Below are 23,385 nucleotides of genomic sequence, written 5' to 3' on the forward strand. Positions count from 1 at the left end.
TTATTTATGTTGTAAGTTTAATGTCTCTAGCTTTTTTGCTGCCTGTTGGGAAATTTACCATATGCACATTCATTTAAATAAGTTTGAAATGCAATGCATTTATGTATATTAGGCCCTTCCTTTAGTTCTGTAAAGTCATCTTTCATTCTTTCCAAAACATCCATTGTTGTGTTCATTTTGTTGCATATAATACTCCTCCATGAACATTGCTTTTAAAATCAGGATTAATCAAGTCCACAGTTGATTCTTTTTTTCTACCTATGGAGGATCTATTAAACTTGTCTTACTGCATTCTCAATAGTTTTCCATTCTTAAGTATCTCAGTAGTATTCCATTCTTAAGTAATCTGAAATAGTTTTTCTCCATCTTTCTTAGTGCTAATACTTATCTGATCTTTGTGGTAGTTCCTCTGATATTTTTTCCATCTAAAGTGCATTGCCTTGTATTTCTTTGCATTAAATATTGTCTCCCTTATATTAGATCCTTCTTCAGTGTTGCCCAAGTCCTCTTTCATTCTTTCCACACCCCCTATTGTGTCTACTCTTTTGAAAATCATGTCAGTATCTGTAAAAAGAGACAGATTTTCCTTTGTTTAAGTAATTACTTATTTAGCTAATGTTTCGGTAATTGCATTAGTCCTTCTGGGCAGATGCCATTTAAAAGAGCGGGCCCAGAAAGGAAAAAAAAAACATGAATATACCATAATACAGTATGTTATTTACAGCCTTAAAGAAAAGTCAGGTATTAAATACACTAATTAATAAAATCTATATATTGTTAAGGTGTAGTAGTTGTATTACACAATCACTCAGCGTAAGATAAAGATACAACAATCAGTCTGAACATTTTTACTGTAGGTTGGACAAAGTGCAGTAGATAATCTGGATTTAATGAAAATTATTTCCATGGAGAAGATGTTCCTATTATTTGCTAATGGTTTAATGACATTAGCCAACATCTGAAGTTTATTTGTAGCATTGGGGTTTAGATGTCACCTTTTCGTATTTTTCTAAATCCCATCTATTTGTTAGCCTTCCTTTTCTTGCATTAAAGGAGAGAAATGCTTTCACATTAACATTCCCTCTTCCTGTCCATTTCTTTAATTTCCGTTTTTTTTGTTCCCGGTCATAACAAATAGATATATACTTTGAAGGAGCAGTGTTTCTGACTGTTTTCGACACTTACCCCATCTCTGCAGCATGCAGTAACAGGCTGCATGGAACAGTCTTCATCCCGCGACTGGAAAGCAACTGTTGTTGCCATTTTCCTTATGTCACGGCTACAACTTTAAAATATATTGTTTTTCATTTCCCTGCCCAGATGGTGACATCACTGCTCCCAAATAGAAATGGAGCCACCCACAACAAGGATGTCAGCAATCCTTAGGTTTGCTTACATCCCACATGATATGAAGTTTACTGATGGAATGTCCTTTCAGCATCTGCTGAAGAGGATTTCTTATTTTTCAGTCAGACTTCATAATTTTTGCAGAACTGAGCAGCGTTCATTTCCAGTGACCTGTATTTAAAATAAAAATAGCAGCATTTGTGCAGGTATTAGTGCCATGTATTTTATTAATTTGTCTTCTATTCCGATCTGTGTTGCAGTTGTATCATACATGTCAATAGGGGCAACAGCAGTGTGTGCTACTGAAGAGGGTCATTGGGTGAAAGGATGCTGGTTTCATTTGAGAACTTGTGCATACATTGGAAAACAGCTTGAAGAGTCATTGTGGGAAAATTTTCATTTTAGTGTCGGTTGAGTGATTGTGCATACATAGGCAAAATTTTGGAGGGGTCATTAGTGAAACGTTTCATTTTGGTATCATTTCACTTCTTGTTCATACATGGAAAAACTACTGGGAGGGTCACTGGGGGGGGGAAGTGTTAATTTTTTATGTCATTTGAATGGCTGTGCTTTTCTGGGAATACTGCTAGAAGGTCCTTGGGGGAAAGTTTTCATTTTGGTGTTTGTGCATATATCGACATACCAATGAAGGGATTGTTTGGGGAAATAATGCATTTTGATGTCAGTGAAGTGATTATGCACACATTGACAAACTGCTGAAGCGGTCATGGGGGGGAAGATTTCATTTTGGTGTCAACTGAGTGATTGTGCATATGTGGGCAAACTGCAGGAGGGGTCTTTGGGCAGATGTTTAATTTAGGTGTCAAGGGACTGGTTGTGCATACATGAGCAAACTGCTGGCAGGTTGTTAAGGAAATGTTTAATTTTGGTCTCAGTGAAGTGCTTGTGCATACATGGATAAACTACTGGAAGGCTCTTTGGGAGGAAAGGATTAATTTTGGTGTCATTTGCGTGGTTGCACATCCTTCAGAAAAACACTGGAATGGTTGTTAAGGGAAAGGTTTCATTTTGCTATTTGTGCACACATGAACATACCACGGAATGCATCACTGGAGGAAACAATTCATTTTGATGTCAGTGAAGTGCTTGTGCATACATGGAAAAAGTACAAAATGGAACACTGGCAAAATTATTCATTTTATTGTCATGAAGTGCTTGTGCATATTTGGAGAAACTGATGAAGGGTAGTTGGGGTCAACGTTTCATTTTGGACTTTATACCTACATGGATACACTACTGACAGGATCATAGAGGGAAATGATTCACTTTGCTGCAGGTGAAGTACTTTTGGATAAATGGACAAACTACTGAAGGGGTCATTTGGAGGAAATGTTTCATTCTGGTGCATGTGCATACTTGGGCAAACTACTGGAGGGTATTGGAGAAAGGTTTAATTTTGCTGTCATTTTAGTGGTTGTGCATATGTGGGTAAACTGCTGATGGGGCTGTTGGGGTTTTTCATTCATTTTGTGCTTGTTCATACTGGGACAAACTGCTGAAGTGTTCCAGAGATGTTTTCCTCAGGTAGACAGCAAATGTTGGAGGTGTGACAGGGAAGAAAGAGGTAATTGGGAACATATTTTCTGTGCGGTGAGTTGACGGACTTTAAGGATTCCCTGAGAGACACATTGTCAGAAATGCCCTGTGGACAGATTGGTGTGATGAGGGAGATGATTTTTCTGAGGTATGATACAGAATCAGAACTGCCTAGACATGGTAAGGCTGTGACTAATTATGGTGGCTGCCAAAAAAGCATTTACTAGAAAATGGAAATCATAGTCTAAACCAACTGTACTAGAAGTAGTGAATATAGTAACAGAGGTAAAACAACCAGAATTGAGATCTTTAGAAGAGGGTAGGAGCGAACTACATAGGAAAAAATGGGAATTGTGGGAACAATACATACAGGGGAGGAATGAGGTTTAAAAGAAGGCAGAACTTAAATGAGCTATATAATGTTTGACTGAAAGATTGGTTAGATTATAATGATGTCTAATGTTTGCAACTGGGAGTGTGTCATTATTGTTTGTGATGTAAAATGTTTGCAACTAAAATTGTGTTGGTGTGGCTTGTTTTCATTTATGTATAAATGGTTATGCCTTAAGTAATGGTTTAATAAAGATGTTTCTTGTAAAAAAAAAAATTATATCATATGTATGTAATGTACAATGTCTGTAAAGAGTCTATATTAGATAATCGAACTTTCAAAAGTTCGACTGTCATATGGTCAACAACATATGATCGAACTTTTAAAAGTTCAAATATCTAATAAAAATAAATAAGTAAACTACACAAATAACCTACTTGAACGTTTTAAGCAGGGGAGAAAGCCTCCCTGCACTCCCCCACACCCCCAGCTCTTTAAATATACCAACTCCGAGATCACACTACAGTGCAGAAAAGGGAAATCTTCCCATTCCGCGCAGTACGGAGATCTCTGTTAAAACATTCAAACTTTCAAAAATTCGATCATATGGTGTCGACCATATGACACTCGAACTTTTGAAAGTTCGATTATCTAATATAGACCCTCTGTAACTGTTAACTTGTAATATTGTTTAATTACTTTCAAATAAATGTAAGTTTGCCTGTGTCATAAGTGCTAATTCAATAAAGGTGTTTTTTTTTTTAAAAGGAAAACTACTGAAAGGTTCATTTAGGAAGTTATTCATTTTTGTATCAGTGAAGATCAGTGAAGTTGTTGTTCATACATTGACAAACTGAGTGTTGGGGTCAAGGTTTCATTTTGTTGATCACAGAGAAAATATTAATTTTGATGTAGATGTAGTACTTTTGAATAAATGTACAGATTACCGAAGGGATCATGTGGGGTAATGTTTCATTTTGTTGTCATTTAAGGGCTTGTGTATACATGGTGCAAACTACTGAAGGAGTCAATGGAGGTAATGTTTCATTTTACTATCAGCAAAGTGCTTTTGCATACCTGGACAAACTACTGAGTGGTTCATCATTGGTAAATCTTTAATTTTGGTTTAAGTAAAATGCTTTTGCATACATGTACATACTAATAAATATGTCATTTGGGGGATATTTCATTTTGGTTTCAGTGAAGGGCTTGTGCATACATAGATAAACTACTGGAGTGGTCATTGGAAGACATTTTTCATTTTGGTGTCAGTGAAGTTGCAGTTGCATATGCATACATGGACATAATAATGGAGAGGTTGTTTTGGGAAATGTTTCATTTTGGTGTTTGGGCATACATGGACATACCACTAAAGAGATCATTGGGGGAAATTATTTATTTTCATGTCAGTGAAGTGTTTTTCCATACATGGACAAACTACTGGAGATGTCATTGGAAGAAATGATTTATTTTCATGTCAGTGAAGTGTTTTTGCATACATGGACAAACGTCTGGAGGTGTAATTTAGGTTAAATTTTTAATTTTATTGTAATTTAAGTGGTTGTGCATACATGGGCAAACTATTGAACTGGGGTCCTCTGGGGGAATGTTTCATTTTTATGTCAGCAAAATGCTTGTTTATAGATGGATAAACTACTGAATGGGTTGTTGGGGTAAACTTTTATTTTGGTGTCAGCGAAATGCTGCTGCATAAATGGACAAATTACTGGAGGTGTCAGAGGAAATCTTTTAATTGTTGTCAGTGAAAGTTTTTTGCATACAAAGGTAAGCTACTGGAGGGGGTTGTTGGAGGAAATTTTTCAGTTTGGTATCAGTAAAGTGCTTTTGCATACATGGACATACTAGTGAAGGGTTCATTGGATGACATTTTTCTTTTTGGTATCAGTGAAGTGCTTTTGCATACATGGACATACTAAGTGGTCATTGGGGGAATGTTTATTTTTAGTATTTGTGCATACATGGACATACCACTGAAGCAATCACTTGGGAATTGATTCATTTTCATGTCAGTGAAGTGCTTTTGCATACATGGACAACCTTCTGAAGGGGTTATTGAGGGAAATGTTTCATTTTGGTGTTAGTGGAGTGGTTTTATATACAAGGACAAACTACTGAAGGGGTCATTGGAGTAAATCTTTAATTACAATGTCAATGAAGTGCTTCTGCATACATGTTCAATACCAATGAAGGGGTTGTTGGGAGAAATGATTATTTTTGGTGTTTGTGTATACATGGACATACCACTGAAGAGATTACTGGTGGAAATGATTCCTTTTGATGTCAGTGAAATGCTTGTGCATACTGGGACAATCTATTGAAAGGTTCATTTGGGATATTGTTATTTTTTGTGTCAGTGAAGTGTTTGTGCATACATGGACAAACTGCTGAAGGGCTGTTGTGGTCAAGGTTTAATTTTGGTGTTTGTGCATACATGGACATACCACTTAAGGGATCACTGGCAAAATGATTCATTTCGATGTAGGTGAAGTACTTCTGGATAAATGGACAAACTACTGAAGGGGTTATTTGGGGGAAATGTTTCATTTAGGTGCATGTGTATACATGGACAAACTACTGAATATCTCATTTAGAGGAACTGTTTCATTCTATTGTCATTTAAGTGCTTGTGCATATATAGTGCAAACTACTGGAGGGGGGGTCATTGCAGGTAATGTTTCATTTTGCTGTTAGTGAATACATGGACAAACTACTGAATGGGTTTTTGGGATAAATCTTGCATTTTGGTGACAGTGAAGTTCTTTGTGCATACATGGAAAAACTACTGAAGGGTTCATTTTGATGTCAGTGAAGTGCTTCAGAAATGAATATACTACTAAAGGGGTCCATTGGGGAAATGTTTTATTTGGATGTTCATAGGTAGGTACTAGGCTATTGGCCCTAGGGCCTATATAAGTCTAGCCAAAAAGGTACCCTGGCTTTTGCCACCCAAGAAAATTATTTTCCTGTGCCCCTGTCGAACAGAGCCACAGAGGTGATCCCCGGGGTGAATTTCTTATTTCCCATCCAATCATCAAGCTTTTTCTTGCTTGAAGAGTGCTAATGAGGAGCTTTGTTTGATATAGATAGGTAGTTTGTTCCAGAGTATGGGAAGTCTCTGGGACAGAAATCTATTCCTCCAGCATGTTCTGTTTATTGTGGTGACAAGGTTTAGGTCCCTAGAGTGTGTAGCTCGAAGGGATTGGGATTTCTTTAAGTGGAGTATGTCCAACAGCTCTGGGTTTGACATAGCTTTGTATGTTAGGCAGAGATCGTCCCTGAGTAGGCAATATGCGATGGAGTGAAGCTGGAGTTTTTTAAGATGGTCTGCGTAGGGCATCTGTTTGAGGCCGGTAATCCTCTTTGTGAGTCTAATGAGTGATAAGTAGAGGGGAACAATGACCTCTTTATTTCCTGGATGAGAAACCTTTTGCGATGAGGTGTGCCACGTAGAAGGATTTCCTGACTACTGTGGCAATGTGATTATCAAAGGAGAGACTATTGTCCATCTGTGTCCCAAGGTCTCATCACAATTTTGGTGTTACGTAGACTACCGCCTATGTGGTAGCTCAAGGATACATAGTTTTTACCAAAGGGGATGACGGTGCACTTTTTGGCATTGAGATTGAGGCCATGGCTTTAACACCAGGCATCTGTCTCAGTGACGCCCTTTTGTAGGATGTTCACATCACTAGGAGTTTCGATTATGGCTCCTAGTTTGCAGTCATGTGCAAACTTTGTTAACCAAAGACCTTCTGTGTTAGCCTGTACTTCAGAAAAGTAGATACCAAACAGGAGAGGACCCAGGACTGAACCCTGAGGTACTCCACTTGTCACTGGTCTGAAGTTGGATTTGGAGTCTGCTACTTTCACTGTGTGGGTTCTGTCAGCGAGCCATTTGGCAACCCCATTTTGTGACATAGTGATTTATACCTAGTTTAGTGAGTTTATCTATAATTCCAGAGTGGGGGATGGTGTCAAAAGCCTTGGCGAGATCTAGATAGGCTGTGTGAACCAACTTACCCTTGTCTATGGCTTTGGTGACTGCTTCAAAGAAGTCTATCAGGTTTAGGAGGCATGATCTGCCTTTTACAAACCCGAACTGGGCGGGGTCCAGAGTTTGGAGATTGCCAGTGTCTTTGTTTATAAGTTCCATGATGATACTTTCCATGGCCTTGCAGACCAGACTTGTCAGGCTAATGGGGCGGTAGTTCCTGGGGTCCATGGTGGCTCCCCCTTTATGGAGTGGGATAACCGTTGCTGTGAGACATTCAGTGGGCACAAAGCCTGAGGTGAGGCTATGACTGAACATGGTGCTGAGGTGGGGTGCCAGTTCATTCTGTAGTGCATGTTGAACGCAGCCTGGGATGTTGTCAGGTCCCATGGATGCTGTGTTCTTGACTTTGGAGAGTGTGTTTTTTTACCTGTGCAGCCGTGATTACAGGAACTTTGCATTCTTCCGGTATAGAGATAGGCCCTTTAGGGTGTGAGAGGGGGTTAAAGTTAGTACTGAACCTATCTGTCAGGATGTTGGCAGTATCAGTTGGTTCTGTATATTTATTGCCATTGTGCTGTATCTCAGAGCAGATCTGAGTGTTGCCATTGAGATTCTTGACATAGCTATAGAATGCTTTGTGGTTGTCTTTAGAATCAGTGGTGATTTTGTTTTCGTAACTAGCTTTGTAGGATTTTATGAGGGATCTCAGCTTCTTACTGAGTCTGACCAGAGAGTTCCTCCAATCATAGGATTTTACTCTTTTTTGCAACAGTTTCTTTCTTCTGTTGTAGAGATTGTTTATGGCAGGGGACCACCAGATTGCTTCCTTTTTTTGAAGGATAGCATCTTGGTTCTGTGAGAGATAGCATGATCCATGCACTCATGTAAGTGTTTATAAAGTGCATTTGTGTAGGATTCAGCAGTCGTACCTCTATTGTCCATCTGTGTGGATGTCGTGAAGTTTGCCACTTCTGTCTTAAAGAAGCTTGAAGTTGGCTTTGGAGAAATGTTTTTACAGGTTTCCCAAATGGGGGTGGGGGCAGGATGTGGATGTCTAGGGAGATTAGCTTGTGGTCGGATATGACCAACGAAGAATTGACCTCTGGTGTGGAACACCGGTCGCCCATGTTGGTAATGACCAGGTGTAGCATATTGCTGCCCCTAGTGAGGGTGTGGGTAAGTTGATCCAAGGCATTGGAATTTATGAATTCCAGAAAATGTTGAGCAAAAGAGTTGGTACATGAGTAGTTTTCCCAGTTAATGGTAGTGTAGTTGAAATTTCCCATTATTAGCGTGTTGGGTTGTACCTAATATTTTCAGTGTATCAAGAAATGAGGAGTGGGAATCCTGAGGCAAGGTGGGGGATCTGTAGCAAGTTACAATTTGGATTGCGGTCTTGCCTATAGTTAGTTGCACTTGGATAATCTCTGATGCATTATGCTGAGCAACTAGCCTGGAGGTGTGGATATCCTTAATGAATATACACACACCTCCGTCTTTAGTGTTTCGATCCAGGTTAGGTGGCTGAAAGGTGTGGTGTGAATTACAGCCTGGTAATGCAGGGGTGGTCTCTGGAGCCTTGAACCAGGTCTCTGTTACTGCACAGATGTCGATGTTTTCCATTTTAAGGCGTGCCTCAAGTGAATGCATTTTGAGGTTTAGACTTCTAGCATTGAAGTAGCATTATCCTCAGATTTTGCTTGCTTGTACCTGTTACGATGTTGAATTTGTCATTTGAACCTTGCCTAAAAAAGGCACTATAGGGGTGGCAAAAGCCTTAGCCAGTATCTGGAATCCCAAAGGAGATAGGTGCAGGCCATCATTGGCAAAGCATCGTGATCTGTTGCTCATGTCATCCCAGACAGACAGATGTTGGATCCCCTTAGAATGACACCAGAAGCTTAGCCAGTTGTTGAAGTCAGTCATTTTGTCCTTGTACTGTGGTATCATTTTGGATGATGACAGGATACTACTCAGGGCTAGGGTCATACCTGCCAGGGCTACAAGATCAGAGAGCTCCTCCATGTCTTTTTTCATTTTGTCCAGAGAGGTATGTCTCAGGTCATTCACACCAACATGGATAATGATAGAGTCATATTTGTACTTGTTGTGGAGTGGCCTGAGTGCATGCATTATGTGGCGGATCCTGGCACCCGACAGGCATCTGACAGTAACTTTCTCTTTGTTTAGCCTAGTGAGTGGAAAATCATTGTGCCTGACTATAGAGTCACCTATGACTAGAATGTTGGGTACGTTGATATGCCTTATGGGCTGTAGTTGAGTGGCACACTGAGTTTATGGGCTATGTGTCATTTGGGTTGTATTGGGGGTAGAGGTTGCTTGCGTTTCTGCTTTGGAGGTCTCTGTTGCTTGAGCAGATTGTTAGTGAGAGCCTCCATGAATGTAGGTGTATGTTTTGTGTTTCTATGTATGTGTTTTGGTGGTGTAGGTTTTGAGGGACTATGTGATGAGTGTGGTGTGGTGCAAGTGTTTACCTTCTCATCTTGACTGTCTAGGCCAGTCTTGGGTGAAGAGAGCTTTGCTTCCAGTTTGGCTATATAAGTGCATCTCTCACAGGTTGTAGTGTTGGGTGGTAGGAGGAGAGGGTTGTCTGTGTACATGAAGCAATTGCTGCATTGCCCCAAGATGCCCAGATTCATTAGGTGGACAGGAGAAAACACTGGGGGCTGACCCTGGATTGGTGCTTATTTATTAATAGTAAAAACTGTTTTCCTCTAGACAAATGAGGAAAGTTGAATACCATAGTAATTTGTAGCTTATTTAGTGCTTACAACAAGTTCTGAACAAGTGCAGAGCTCAAAGAAACATATTTGAGTGCTAAAACTGAAAACTGGCTAGTTCTAAGTGAAAATTTGAAGAGCAGACTTTATGATGCCAGGAATAGTTTAACCCTAGCTAAGTGGCAATGCATAAAGTGTATTTATTTATTTATTTATGTTATTTATTTATTTATTTTAATATAACAGTAGCAAATGAGCAAACTAATTTAAACCAATTAACCAATAAAAAGCTAAAAACTGAGCCCCATTCCAATAGTCTTCAATCAGACAAGTTCTAACTGCACACTCCTGCCACTAGGGTGCAGGGGAACCTTCTCCAAAAAAATGGTCTGGATTAGAGCTCAGTTTATACAAACAAAGCTAGATTCAGCAGGTCTGAATTTAGTCTATGCTACAGCAAACAAGGCATACCAATTTCAGTAAGAAACTGTTCAAATAAACAGGCACAATAAGCCTTTAACCAGAAACTCATGTCATTGGATGTCATTTAAGAGTCTGTGTAAATGCACAAACTACTGGATGGGTATTTGAGGGAAATGTTTAATTTTGACATCAGTGAAGTGCTTTTACATACAGGGGCAACTGCTGGAAGTGTTGGAGGAAATTTTTAATTTTAGTGTTAGTGAAGTGCTTGTGCATACAAGGATGTAGTAACGAAGGGGTTAATTTTGTTGTTTGTGCATACATGGACATACCACTGAAGAGATCACTTGGGGAAATATCAGTGAAGTGCTTGTGCATACTGGGACAAACTACTGAACGGGTCATTTGGAAAATTATTCATTTTTGTGTCAGTGACATGGTTGTTGGGGTCAAGGTTTCATTTTGTTTTTTTTGTGCATACATGAACATACCACTGAAGGAATCACACAGGAAATTATTAATTTTGATGTAGGTAAAGTAGTTTTGTATAAAAGAACAAAATACTGAAGGGGTCATTTTGGGGAAATATTTTATTTTGGTGTGTGTGCATACATTGACAAACTCCTGGGAGGCCATTGGGGGAAAGGTTTCATTTTGGTGTCATTTGAGTGGTTGTGCATATGTGAACAAACTACTGATGGTGCCGTTGAGGTTATTCTTTAATTTCTTTGTCAGTGAAGTGCTTTTTCATACATGGCTAAACAACTGAGTTGGAGTAAATCTTTCATCAAGGGTACCAGAACTTGTCAGAGATTTGAGATGCATTGCTAAGCTTAAAAAGGCCTTTGTGGTCGTCAACCTAGTAAACAACTATGAACCTATGTTGATATCAGTTAAGTGCTTTTGCATACACAGACAGACTACTGATTAGGTAAATCTTTAATTTTCGTTTCTTTGTTAGTGAATTGCTTTTGCATTCATAGCCAATCTGCTGATTGGGTCATTTGGGGGAACTACTGGAGGTGTTGTTGGGGGGAAATGTTTCATTTTTTGTGTCAACTGACAGTGCATACAAGGGCAAACTGCTGAAGTGGTTGTTCGGGGAAGGGTTTCATTTTGATGTCATTTGAATGTTTATGAATACATGGAAAAACACTGAAAGGGTCAGGTTAAAGGGTTAATTTTGGTGTCAGTTGCATATGTGGGCAGACTACTGGTGCGGTCATTGGGGGGGGTTTCATTTTGGTGTCTGTGAGGAACTTGTGCATGCATGGACAAACTACTGAAGGTATAATTGGGGGGAAATGTTTCTTTTTTTGTCATTTAAGTTGTTGAGCATACACTGTGCAAACTACTAGAGGATTCACTGGAGAAAATGTTTCATTTTGCTGTCAATTAAGTGTTTTTGCACACATGGACAAACTGCTGAGTGTCTCATTGTGGTAAATTGTTCATTTTGGTTTCAGTACAATGCTTTTGCATACATGGACATACTAATGAATGGGTCATTTGGGGGAAATGCTCATTTTGGTGTTTGTGCATACATGGACATACCACTGAAGAGGTCATTGGAGGAAATTATTTATTTTGTGTCAGTGAAGTGTTTTCACATACATGGACAATGTACTTGTATGGGTCATTAAGGGAAATTTTTCATTTAGGTGTCAGTGAGGAGTTTCTGCATGCTTGAAAAATGATAGAAAGAAATTATATACAAGTTTCACAAGGCTTTTGATTTAATAGGAAATCCTAACATTGGGAGTCATATAGTTTGCCAAGCAGTGCATTTCCACTTACTAAGGAGCATGGATTACAATTTCAGAACAGGAAGAGGGCAGTGGTGCAGCAAAAATAACCATCATGCTGTCAGTAAGGAAAGGTAAGAACAAGGAAACAGTACATGATTCATCTACCCTGCTCTGACCTGTCAATCACAGCAGCTAACAGCTCAAATTACCTTTAAAACTCTCAGACCTGGGGAGATGAAGGGTGAAAGGGGAGGGGAGATGAGCTACATGATTACATTTCAGGCATCACTAAAGATTGCAGATCAGCTACTCAAAAAAGATGAAACAGTATAAAGCAGTTTGAAAGTCTGTTCTGTGACATCACTGTTTGTGTTTTAAGCAGTCATTCAACAGAAATAATACTTCAAACATACTGACTAAAAGAAAGTAGCGTATGCATGTAAAATCAATGCAGTGACAGCAGTTTTGGAACAAATTTGCCTGTGTGATGTAATGTTTTAAAGACAAACACTGCATTGTGGGATACATACAGGAAGAGGCGACAATCAAAATCACTTCAAGATGCTAGATCCCATGTGGTCAAACACTGAAATTACATATAAAAATATTTTGAAAACTGTAGTTAGAGATGTCTATTTAGTTAAAAAAGTATATCTTTATATACACGCACATGCATTTCTTCACTTATTGGGAGAAAAACTTTTTAAACTTGTGTATTCTTGTATATAATTGCAGATATATTAACACATTTTTACATGCAATACTTTTTTTAATAGCATTTAAGCTTGTATAGCAATGTATTGCTTTAAGATGAGCAGCAAATGTAATTAGATGCAATTAGTGTATTGATTGCTTGCAATATATAAGAGGAAAGGTTATGGAGGATTTTTTAGTTCTGAAGAAGCTTTGTTATTGTAACAAGGAGAAAGCGCGCTCAACTGAAATTTGTGCTGTCTGTTTTTATGGTTATTGCAATCGACGGCGGAGTTACTTGTCTTTGAAATAAATTTGGAATACATTTCGTGAAGATTCCTGGTTTCTGTCTTGATCTGTTATTGTTCGTGGTTTGGTGTTTCAATTTTTGGATTTCTACAGTTTTTTTTTAAATATTTTTATATTTTTAAAATATTTTTATATGTAATTTCAGTGCTTGACCACTTGGGATATATCCATGGTGGTACAGCGGTAGCATTGTTACCTCACAGCAAGAGGTTCTCCTGTTCGATTCTCATCTGAAGTGCCATCTCTGTGGAGTCTGCAGCATGTCCTCCCCATGGTCGAGTGGCCTCTGAAAGACATGCGTGAATGGGCGTGCCTTCGCTGAAAGTTGGGTGTCAGGCTGGCAACTCGGCACCATAAAAATCGACTGCCAATCATTAGCAGACCGGAGTTCCACTGTGGCAACCCCTAACCGGGAAAAGCCAAAAAGACAAACAACAACATAGTCCCAGAAACTGCAGGAATCTTCAAAACATGACGAAAAAATATGTTTTTTGAGTCTGTGGGTGCAGTTCTCCTTTAAGTGCAGAGATGGTGAAACCAATGTCTAGGCAATGTCAGAGATGGAATTCACAAAACATTGTAGAAAAATGCAAAGAAGCATCTAAGAATAATGAGAAGGAAAAGAAACTGTTAATGTTTAGAAGAATATTGTTTAATTGAATGTTTAAATTCTGGCTGATTTTCTAATGTTCTCAGTAGAAGACAGAGGTTTATCTACAACTTTGGTATGAACGTAAGGAAAATAAAAACTTTTGGCTTGTAGATTTTAGCTTCTTGCTGGTCTTGTGGCATGTTAAGAGGCTGGACGTACGTGGTCATTGATATCCATAAAACATTCTAAATGTAAATAAATGTTCTTATAATGATCTATCTCAGTCTGTATGTCATTGATTTATTTTTTGAATGGTAGGGGGATAGTGGCAGGCTGAGGAAATGTTTCCATCCAACCTAGTGAGCCTGTTGCGTGCATAGCTGAGTTTAGCAATCAGAATGCTTTACTGACTGTCCATTCCACTGATGCAGTACAGACGTTACTGGAATAGCATGTTCTTGTTTCATCTGTTGGAAAGGATTTTATTTTTTAAAGGCCACCCAGTTTACATTTGTGAAAGTGAGACCTTTTAGATAAGAGACTACCCAGGTATTTCTAACAATTCCCTTATTCTATGTGTCTAGTATTTCCCATAACATCTTTATAAGCTGTATTGTTGGTTGAAAATGAACCATTTTTGCCAGAACATATCACCTTTGTCTTTTTTTTTTTTATGCATCAGTTATTGCTTATTGAAGTTGTTATCTCAATAAAACTTAACTGGGACTCATTTATCAGTTTGTTTTATGTATCTGCACTATGAATGAGTAAGGAGTCATTAGCATGTTGTATTGGCTGAATCCCTTTGGAGTGCAGGTGCATCTTACTTGTATATAGTGAAAAAAGTTGTGGGCCAAATACTGATCTTGCAGGAACTCCTGTATTAGACTGGAAAGAGCCTGACAGGGGATTTTGCCAGGAAACGGCCTGTTTTCCTTCATGTGAGTAGCAGGAGAACTAACTTAATGAGTTAAGGTCGCATCCATCTTCACTGATCCTATGGATTGGGTGTTATGGGTGATAAGTAGAAAGGCTTTTGAAAAGCCTAAGAACCTTATTACAGTATGCTGTCCTGTATCTAAGCTTGTGGCAGTGTGTCTAGCTCATTTCACTATGGCTGTGTGTGTACCATTTGCTGATCTAAATCCTTGCTCACTTTGAGACAGTTTGCATTGTAGATGAAGATAAAGGGATAGTTGTCCATGAACTACTTTTTCAGTCATGTCTGCTAGCAATTGCCTAAAGGCATTGCTTGGGTGATAGTTTTTCACTTTGGGTTACTTCAAAGAGTGTAAGAATCTGGGGCTCTTTTTAGATGTCAAGAACACCTTATTTATCTATAGTACTTAAGTTAATTAACATAGTAACCAGAGGAGAAAAGTTCAGTGAAAGCTGTTTTGGCAGCATTTTTTTCTGATTACTGGTGTTAATTTTAAATCTTTTTCATAATAACTCATTCATTACCCTAACCTTAAAGTAATGGTTTCCTTCAGAAGAAATACCATGATTTTTTATGTGGTAGAGGTCAAGTTGACTGGTGTGGTTTTTCACCTCTATCTTTTCTTCTTACTTGTGAAATGGAATAGTATCTGCCTTTCTAAAATCCAAGGTACAGTTCGATTCTTTGTCAAGAGTTTTGTCAGTGGATTCACTGGTTCCTTACTTAGTTCCCTTTGAGTTTGAAGTAAATACTGTTTGCTCACATAGCTTCACATGCACCCTGTTTTAGTAATTACTCCATTATTCTTTTATTTATGAAAAAGCCTCTGGCTGGTTCCTCAACTGGAACTTTTCTGTTGTCTATAATATCTGTTAAAACTGTGCAGATGAATTAATTTATTATTTGTTTATTTTTTTTCACTGTGTATTCAGTCTCCCTTTCCTTTGTAAAAGCACAGCATCTCTCCTCTGCTTTCCTGTACTCTTTAAAGTATAGAATGTTTTATCTCACCTTCCTAACAGTGTTTTTACATTTTCTTCATTGAGGGTCATTGATCTTGCTACTGTTTTTATTGCTTCCTTTTTCAGGTGACACTTTTCATTTCTTGTTCTGTTTTGAGTTTCTTTATATTTTCTAGGTGTCTCCACTTCCTAACTTTCTAAGCCATTTTTGAGAATTACATTTTTTATTTCTTGATGAGCTTTTTGAAGTGGTATATTTGCCTGTGAGACAAGAGTTCTCAATAGTCTGTGTTATTCCTCTAAATCCGCACTTCCTTCCAGTTCCATGTAATAAGTCTGTGTTAAGTACTGCCTCACCATGTTATAACTGGTCCAACTTGTAGAAATGGGTTGTAAAGCAACAGTTATAATGAATCTTATGGTATAATGATCACTTTTCTACAGACAGCCACCTACTTTCATTTCTAAAATAGGTTTTAGCCCCTTTAGAGAGTGCTAGATATAAGATCAGCCCCTCCCATTAGAGCTGAAATACTGTACCTTGGGTTTTAGAAAGGCAGATACTATTCCATTTCACAAGTAAGGAGAAATTAATTGTAGGGAATAAACAGCCTATAACTGCAAAGTACTTTGCTAAGGTAAGGGAAAACAACTCTTGTACTTTACAAAAAAAAGCACCAAACCAGGCATGTCCAAGAGTCAGCTTCTGGTGATTTCTCCTGTCCACCTGGTGAATCTGGGAAATACTGGGGCAATGCAGCAAGTGCCTCATGTACACAGACAACCCTGTTCTCCTACCACCCAACAATACAACTTGCGAGAGATGCACTTACATAGCCAAACAGGAAGCAAAACTCTCTCCACCCAAGATTGTGCTAGACAGTCAAGAGGAGAAGGTTAGCACCCACACTACACCTCAAGCAACACATAACCCTTCTTAACCCACACCACCAACACCCACACATAGCAAAACTAAACCCACATATATGGTGGCCCTTAACATTAACCTGCCCAAGCAACAAGGACCTCCAAAGCTGAAATGCAAACAAACACCAATCGCAACCAAAGTGTCACAACACCAGTGTGCCACCCAACAACAGCCCCTAAGGCAAGACAGCATTCCCAACACTTTAGGCATAGGTGACTCTATAGTCAGGCACACTGATGTCCCACTCACCAGGCTGAACAAAGAGAAAATTATAGTCAGCTGCCTGTCGGGTGCCAGGATCTGCCACATAACGCATGCACTCAAGTCACTCCAAGTATGACTCTGTCAATCTCTGTGACTGTGAATGACTTGAGACATACCTCCCTGGACTGCATGAAAAGAGACATGGAAGAGCTCTCGGATCATGTGGCCTAGGCAGGTATGACCCTAGCCCTGAGTAGCATGCTGCCTTCACCCAGAATGATACCACAGTATAAGGACAAAATGATTGACTTCAACAATTGGCTGTGTCATTCAAAGGGGATCCAGTATCTGTCTGGGATGACATGATCAACAGAGCACGATGCTTTGCCAGAGATGGTCTGCACCTGTTGCTCCTGGGATTCAGGTTACTGGCTAAGGCTCTTGCCACCCCTATAGTGCCTTTTTTAGGCAAAGTTCAAAGGACAGAACCACCACCATAACAGGTACAAGCATGCAAAATCTGAAGGTAATGCTACTCAATGCTAGAAGTCTAAACCTCAAAGTGCACTCTCTCAAGGCACTCCTAAAATGGAGAACATCGATGTCTGTGCAGTAACTGAGACCTGGTTCAAGGCTCCAGAGACTTCCCCTGCAATACCAGGCTACAACTCTTACCACACTTTTCGGCCATCAAACTAGGACCGAAACACTAAAGGTGGAGGAGTGTCCATATTCACCAAGGATATTCACAACACCAGGCTAGTTGCCCAACACAATTCGTCTGAAATTTTCCAGGTGCAACTAACACTAGGTAAGACTGCAATCCAAATTGTAGCTTGCTGCAGATCCCCCACCATGCCCCAAGATTCTCACTAAACCTTTCTAACCATACTTGAAAATATTAAGATACAACCAAACTCCCTAATACTGGGTGATTTCAACTACTCTGCCATTAACTGGGAAAACTACTCATGTACCAACACCTTTGCCCAACGGTTCTTGGAATTCATAAGTTCCAATACCCTGGATCAACTAATCCTTAGTCCCACCAGGGGTTCCAATATCCTAGACCTGGTCATTACCAACATGGGAAATTGATGCTCCACACCTATGGTCACCTCCCTCGTTTGTCAGGTCTGACCATAAGCTAATCACCCTTGACATCCACATCCCACCCCCACCCCCCAGTAAGGAAACCTCCGTAAAAAACTTCTCCAAAGCCAACTTCATGCTACTCAAGTCAGAAGTGACAAACTTCATGACACCCTTGCAGACGGGAACTGAAAGTTCGACTGCTGAATCCTACACTAAGGCACTGTACGAGCACATCCACTCGTGCATGAATCGTGCCATCCCAAATGGAACCAAGATGCTCTCCTCCAAAAAAGGAAGCCAATCTGTTGGTCCCTTGCCATAAACAAACTTTACAACAAAAGGAAGAAACTGTTACAGAAAAGCGGAAAATCCCAGGATATAAAAAAACTCCCTTATCAGCCTCAGTAAGAAGCTGAGAACCCTCATAAAATTCTCCAAAGCTAGTTACGAAAATAAAATTGCCAAAGATTCCAAAGACAACCACAAGGCATTCTATAGCTATGTCAAGAATCTAAATGGCAATGCTCAGATCTGCTCTAAGCTACAACAGAATGGCATTAAATATACTGATACCAAGGATATTGCCAATATCCTGGCAGATCGATTCCGTGCAAACATCACCCCTCTTTCACCCCCTAAAGGGCCCAGCTTAATACTGAAAGATTGCCAGATTCCAGTAATAACAGCCACACAGGTAAAAAATGCACTCTCCAAAGCTAAGAATACAGCATTCATGGGACCAGACGACATCCCAGGTTGTGTACTACATGAACTACAAAATTAACTGGCACCTCACTTAAGTGTCATGTTTAATCATAGCCTCACCTCAGGCTTCGTGCCCACTGAGTGGCGCACAGCTACAGTTATCCCACTCCACAAGGGGGGATCAACCTTGGATCCCGGGAACTACTGTCCCATCAGTCTGATGAGCCTGATCTGCAAGGCCATGGAACGTGTTATCATGAAACATATAAACAAAGACATTGGCAACCTTCAAACACTGGATCCCATGCAGTTTGGGTTCGTGAAGGGCCGATCTTGTCTCCTGAACCTGATTGACTTCTTTGAATCAGTCTCCAGAGCCGTGAACAAGGGTAAGGTGGTCCACACAGCCTATCTGGACTTCCCAAGGCCTTCGACACCATACCCCACTCTGGAATCATAGATAAACCTGCTAAGCTGGGCATTAATCCCTACGTTACTCAGTGGGTTGTCAACTGGCTTACTGACAGAACCCAGACTGTAAAAGTAGCCGACTCCAAATCCAGCTCCAGACAAGTGGAGTACCTCAGTATTCAGTCCTGGGACTGCTCTTGTTTGGCATCTACTTCACCGAAGTACAGGCCAACACTAAGGGCTCTGGCTAACAAAGTTCTCAGATGACTGCAAACTGGCAGCCATTATTGAATTCCCCAAATGATGTGGATATTCTGCAAAAGGGCCTTACAGAAACAGATGTATAGTTATCACCTCTGGGAAAAAACATGTACCCATGAATTTCCACATAGATGGCAGTACACTAAACACCAAAAGTGTGATAAGAGATCTAGGGACACAAGTGGACAGTGGTCTCACCTTCAATAATCACATCGCCACAACTGTCTGGAAATCCTTCTATGTGGCACACCTCATCACCAATGGCTTTTCATCCAGAAAAAAGGAGGCCATTGCCCCACTGTACTCATCTCTTATTAGACCCATTACAGAATACAACGCCCCGTTTGGTTTGTACCTCTCAAGACATCTGCAACAACTGGAAAGGCTGCAGCAATACCTCACTAAAAGAATCACAGGCCTAAAGCAGATGCCCTATGCTGACCATCTAAAAAAAACTCCACCTATACTCTGTCGCATATTGTCTACTCAGAGGTGATCTCTGCTTAACATACAAGGCCATGTCAAACCCAAAGCTGTTGGACATGCTACACTTAAAGAAATCCCAATCCCTCAAAGACACACGCTCCAGGGATCTAAACCTTGTCATCACAATGAACAAAACATGCTGGAGGGATAGGTTCCTGACCCAGAGACTCCCTAGACTCTGGAATAGACTTCCCATACATGACAAGCAGAGCGCCTCTTTGGCCCTCTTTAAAAGGAACCTTGATGATTGGATGGGAGATAGGAAATTTACCCCGAGGATCACGTCAGTTGCCCTGCTAGACAGGGGTCCAGGGAAGTAAATACTGTGGGAAGAAATAGCCAGGGAATTGTTATGGCTAGGCTTGTATAGGCCCTAGGGCCGATAGCCTAGTACCAACCTATGAACTTATGAACTTGCCCCAGGTGAGGCACTAAGAATCATTCTTATGGAAGATTTTACCGAAATAAAGCTGCTGCATTTCAGGTCTGACACACTCACCTCAGCTACAATATCTGCCTCTGTTCCTCTGCCTCCTCTGTCATTTTGATGCAGCATTTTAAATATTAACATCTCTGTTAACTTGTCTATGGTCCCTAAGTAACCCTTGCTCTTTTTATCTTCCTTTCTTATATCTATCTTCTTTCTTAATGTGATTTTCCTAATGAATACAGATAAGAATTGCACAGTTTAGTATGCCAAACTAGACATATAAATTTGTAGTCTGCAGATAATTATTTTTTTTTTGCTTACTTTTGTGCTCATGCCCATGTGCTAAGTATTTAATGTGTATCAGTTCAGCACTGTCATATGTTAGGAGGAGATTTTGGGAACCTGAAAAGCACAGTGGTGAAGGTGGTGGTTTGACTGCCAGTGGTGTTAATTTTGGACTTTGCATCTCTTCCTTGTCTTACATCCATTAGAAGGTCAGTAGGGTAGGAACAGAGTTATAATGGGGTTGATATAGTGATGCATTGTATGAGAATGAAAGTGTGCATTGAGGAAAAACAGATAACTTTATTTAATCTGCTGAATCACTGTCTGTCACTATGTATTTACAAAACATGCTGTGTTAAACCAGTAGTACTTGTAAACTGAGTCTTGGTTCTTCAGGGGTGATTTATGAAACAACTGATTGAAGCTTGGTAACACTTGCTAGATTATGTTTGAAACAGTTTGTGCTTTCTATCCATAGGTCCTTTCAGCCGCTTCTCATTCACGTTCAGATGCTGTGGGAGCTGATGCTGTTGGGAGAGCCAATGGTTGTTATGGCAATCTCTCCCACCGTTGCCTCAGAAACTGTTCTTGCACTGACCAGGTGAGTCACTTCACATGTAGAACCAGTTTTCTGACCAGGTGAGTCATTTCAGATGCACCAGTTTCCCTTAAAATGGGATTTTAAGTTATTGAGAGTTGGACTGTTGTGTTTTAAAACCTTGCTATTTTGATCTGAGAGATTATGTTGTGTAGAATTTTTTTCCCACATATGACATTTATCTTTGTAGTAGCTCTCTGTTTTCTTACTGAATCAATGCAGCATATTTGGTGGTTTCATAATGCCAACTGGAAATCAAATTGTATAAATTATTGCCTCTTTTAAAGTTCAGTAATAAAGGTAGCAATTATATCTGCACTATTACTTACTGGACTGAAATACATGCTTGAATCAAATATATTGTATTATTGAATCTACTTACTCTGCTATTACTGGTTGGTTCGTGGACACAAGTGAAACCCTCTTCATACAACATTATCACAAATGATGTAGCAACAACATTTATTTCCTATAGCATCTTGAGTGGCTAGCCTATACTTGGGCGCCCTTGAAGTACAGATCAAGGCAGAGGGTATGGGTCGCAAATTTGTTACAGTCTGTTGTGAAGTAGCCCTAATAAGCTAAAATATGCACAACTCAAACCCTCCTTGTAAGGGCTGTCACAAGGTACCCTAGCAACTTAGACCCTCTGGTTACTCTGTATCAGCAATGAGTCCCTTGTGGTCTTTCATCAGAGTAAGGGCATTGTATAATCTTTTTCTCTATGGTAAGTCCCTACCTCTGCATGACAAGGTTTAACAAGATCGTTGCATTAAAGGAAACATCTGTCTCAAGAAAAGCTTTCTGTTGATCCTTGCATCTGTAAACACAGCGAGAAAATACATAACTGGCATCATCTGTGCTAGGTTAAATTGCACTATATTTTCCCAGTAGTTGACCCTTTTCCCTCATTCTATGGACAGTTTTAACACCTGGGAGCATATGAAAGTTAGTGAAGCAGTACATAGTGTGTTAAAGGTTTCTGAAGCACAAGCGGTATGGTGGAGTACAGATGGCTTTGAAGCTGTAGCATATGCACAATTAATGAATCTACAGATGTGTATAAGCCTTCCCCCTCTGTACCAGCATGTCAGCTGTATAACAGCTAAGTTAAGAATGGGCGACTGTTGATATCCCAAAGACTGTAATTATGAACTTCAGGACTGTGAGGCTGTGACTGTGAATAGGGAAATAAATATGAAGTTGAGGTACCTTAGAGTATTCCCTCTCCTTCAAGGCACATCAGTCTTGGTGCTGGTGTTGTATATAAACACCAGTGGTATGGGGTGCAGTCCTCTATGACAGAAGGTGCATAATCCACTGCAGAAATGCATTAACATTGTAACAAAGTTTAAACTGCTTTCTCTGTTAAGTTGCAAAAGTTGTACATTATTTTTCAGCGCTGCAGGGCTTGCAGTTTTGGGTCTCACATTTCTAATGGGGACTGTAAAGAATGCATACATCACTGCTTTGTCTCCATGTACTTATTAGTATTTTTTGCAGTGTAACATGAAGCAACTACATAACAAATAGTGACAGCAGGCTTGTGTTTGCAAGAGACATCTTCATTTGTAAAGAGTGCAGTCGTTAGCTGAAAAGGTTTAAAATGACTCTGGTACTGTAGGGTGTGTGTGTGTGTATATATACTGATGATAAGAAAAAGAAGCGGTGTTGCATCTTTTTTTTTTGCATACGAGTACAGGAGTAGGACATTTGATCAAGGACACTGCTTTCCTGACGGACATTTCATTATGACCATTTGGTCATATTTGGCTTTGTCAAATGTCACATGGAATGAAAGGCTGTTTCGTCAATTTCCTTTGGTAATATATGTAGAAGTAAGTAGGTTTTGAGATAGAGTTGGGGGTCCAGGTTGCGACGGATAAGGTTAGGGCCAGGGAGTGTTAGGGGGGAGCATTGTTTTGTATTATGGTATAATATTGTATTTAAAATTGTGTTTGTGTTTTATACTTTTTTCCACTCTGTGTGTGTGTGTGTGTGTGTGTGTGTGTGTGTGTGTGTGTGTGTGTGTGTGTGTGTGTGTGTGTGTGTGTCTGTATATCTGTGAGTGTCTGTTATGTATGTGTGTGTATATATATATATATATATATATATATATATATGGTTTACTATCACATATTTGATTGTCATTTAGACAATCGAATATGTGTGAAAATCATTTTCTCGAACTGAGAGTTCGATCACCACAATGTTGAAGCTGACATGAGTGAACTGTCGCTATTGTCAGCTTCAACACTGTGGTGCAGATCGCACTATAGTGGGGATTGGGAAATGCACCCTTACCCTCACTGTAGTGCAATTTC

The 23,385-nt window shown here is 39.7% G+C and overlaps 1 protein-coding gene across 1 annotated transcript in view; it reads left to right on the forward strand.

Moving 5' to 3' along the window:
* Window positions 1–23,385, forward strand: part of DENND6B (DENN domain containing 6B) — a 1,114,433-nt gene that overhangs the window by 854,298 nt on the left and 236,750 nt on the right. Inside the window, exon 10 of the mRNA XM_044088568.1 lies at window positions 20,942–21,064. Within this exon, the coding sequence (XP_043944503.1) occupies window positions 20,942–21,064 (123 nt within the window). The remainder of the gene's footprint in view (window positions 1–20,941; window positions 21,065–23,385) is intronic.

This window comes from Protopterus annectens, chromosome 11.part0, assembly GCF_019279795.1.
Source record: "Protopterus annectens isolate FY-2018-M chromosome 11.part0, PAN1.0, whole genome shotgun sequence".
Lineage (NCBI taxonomy): Eukaryota > Metazoa > Chordata > Ceratodontiformes > Protopteridae > Protopterus > Protopterus annectens.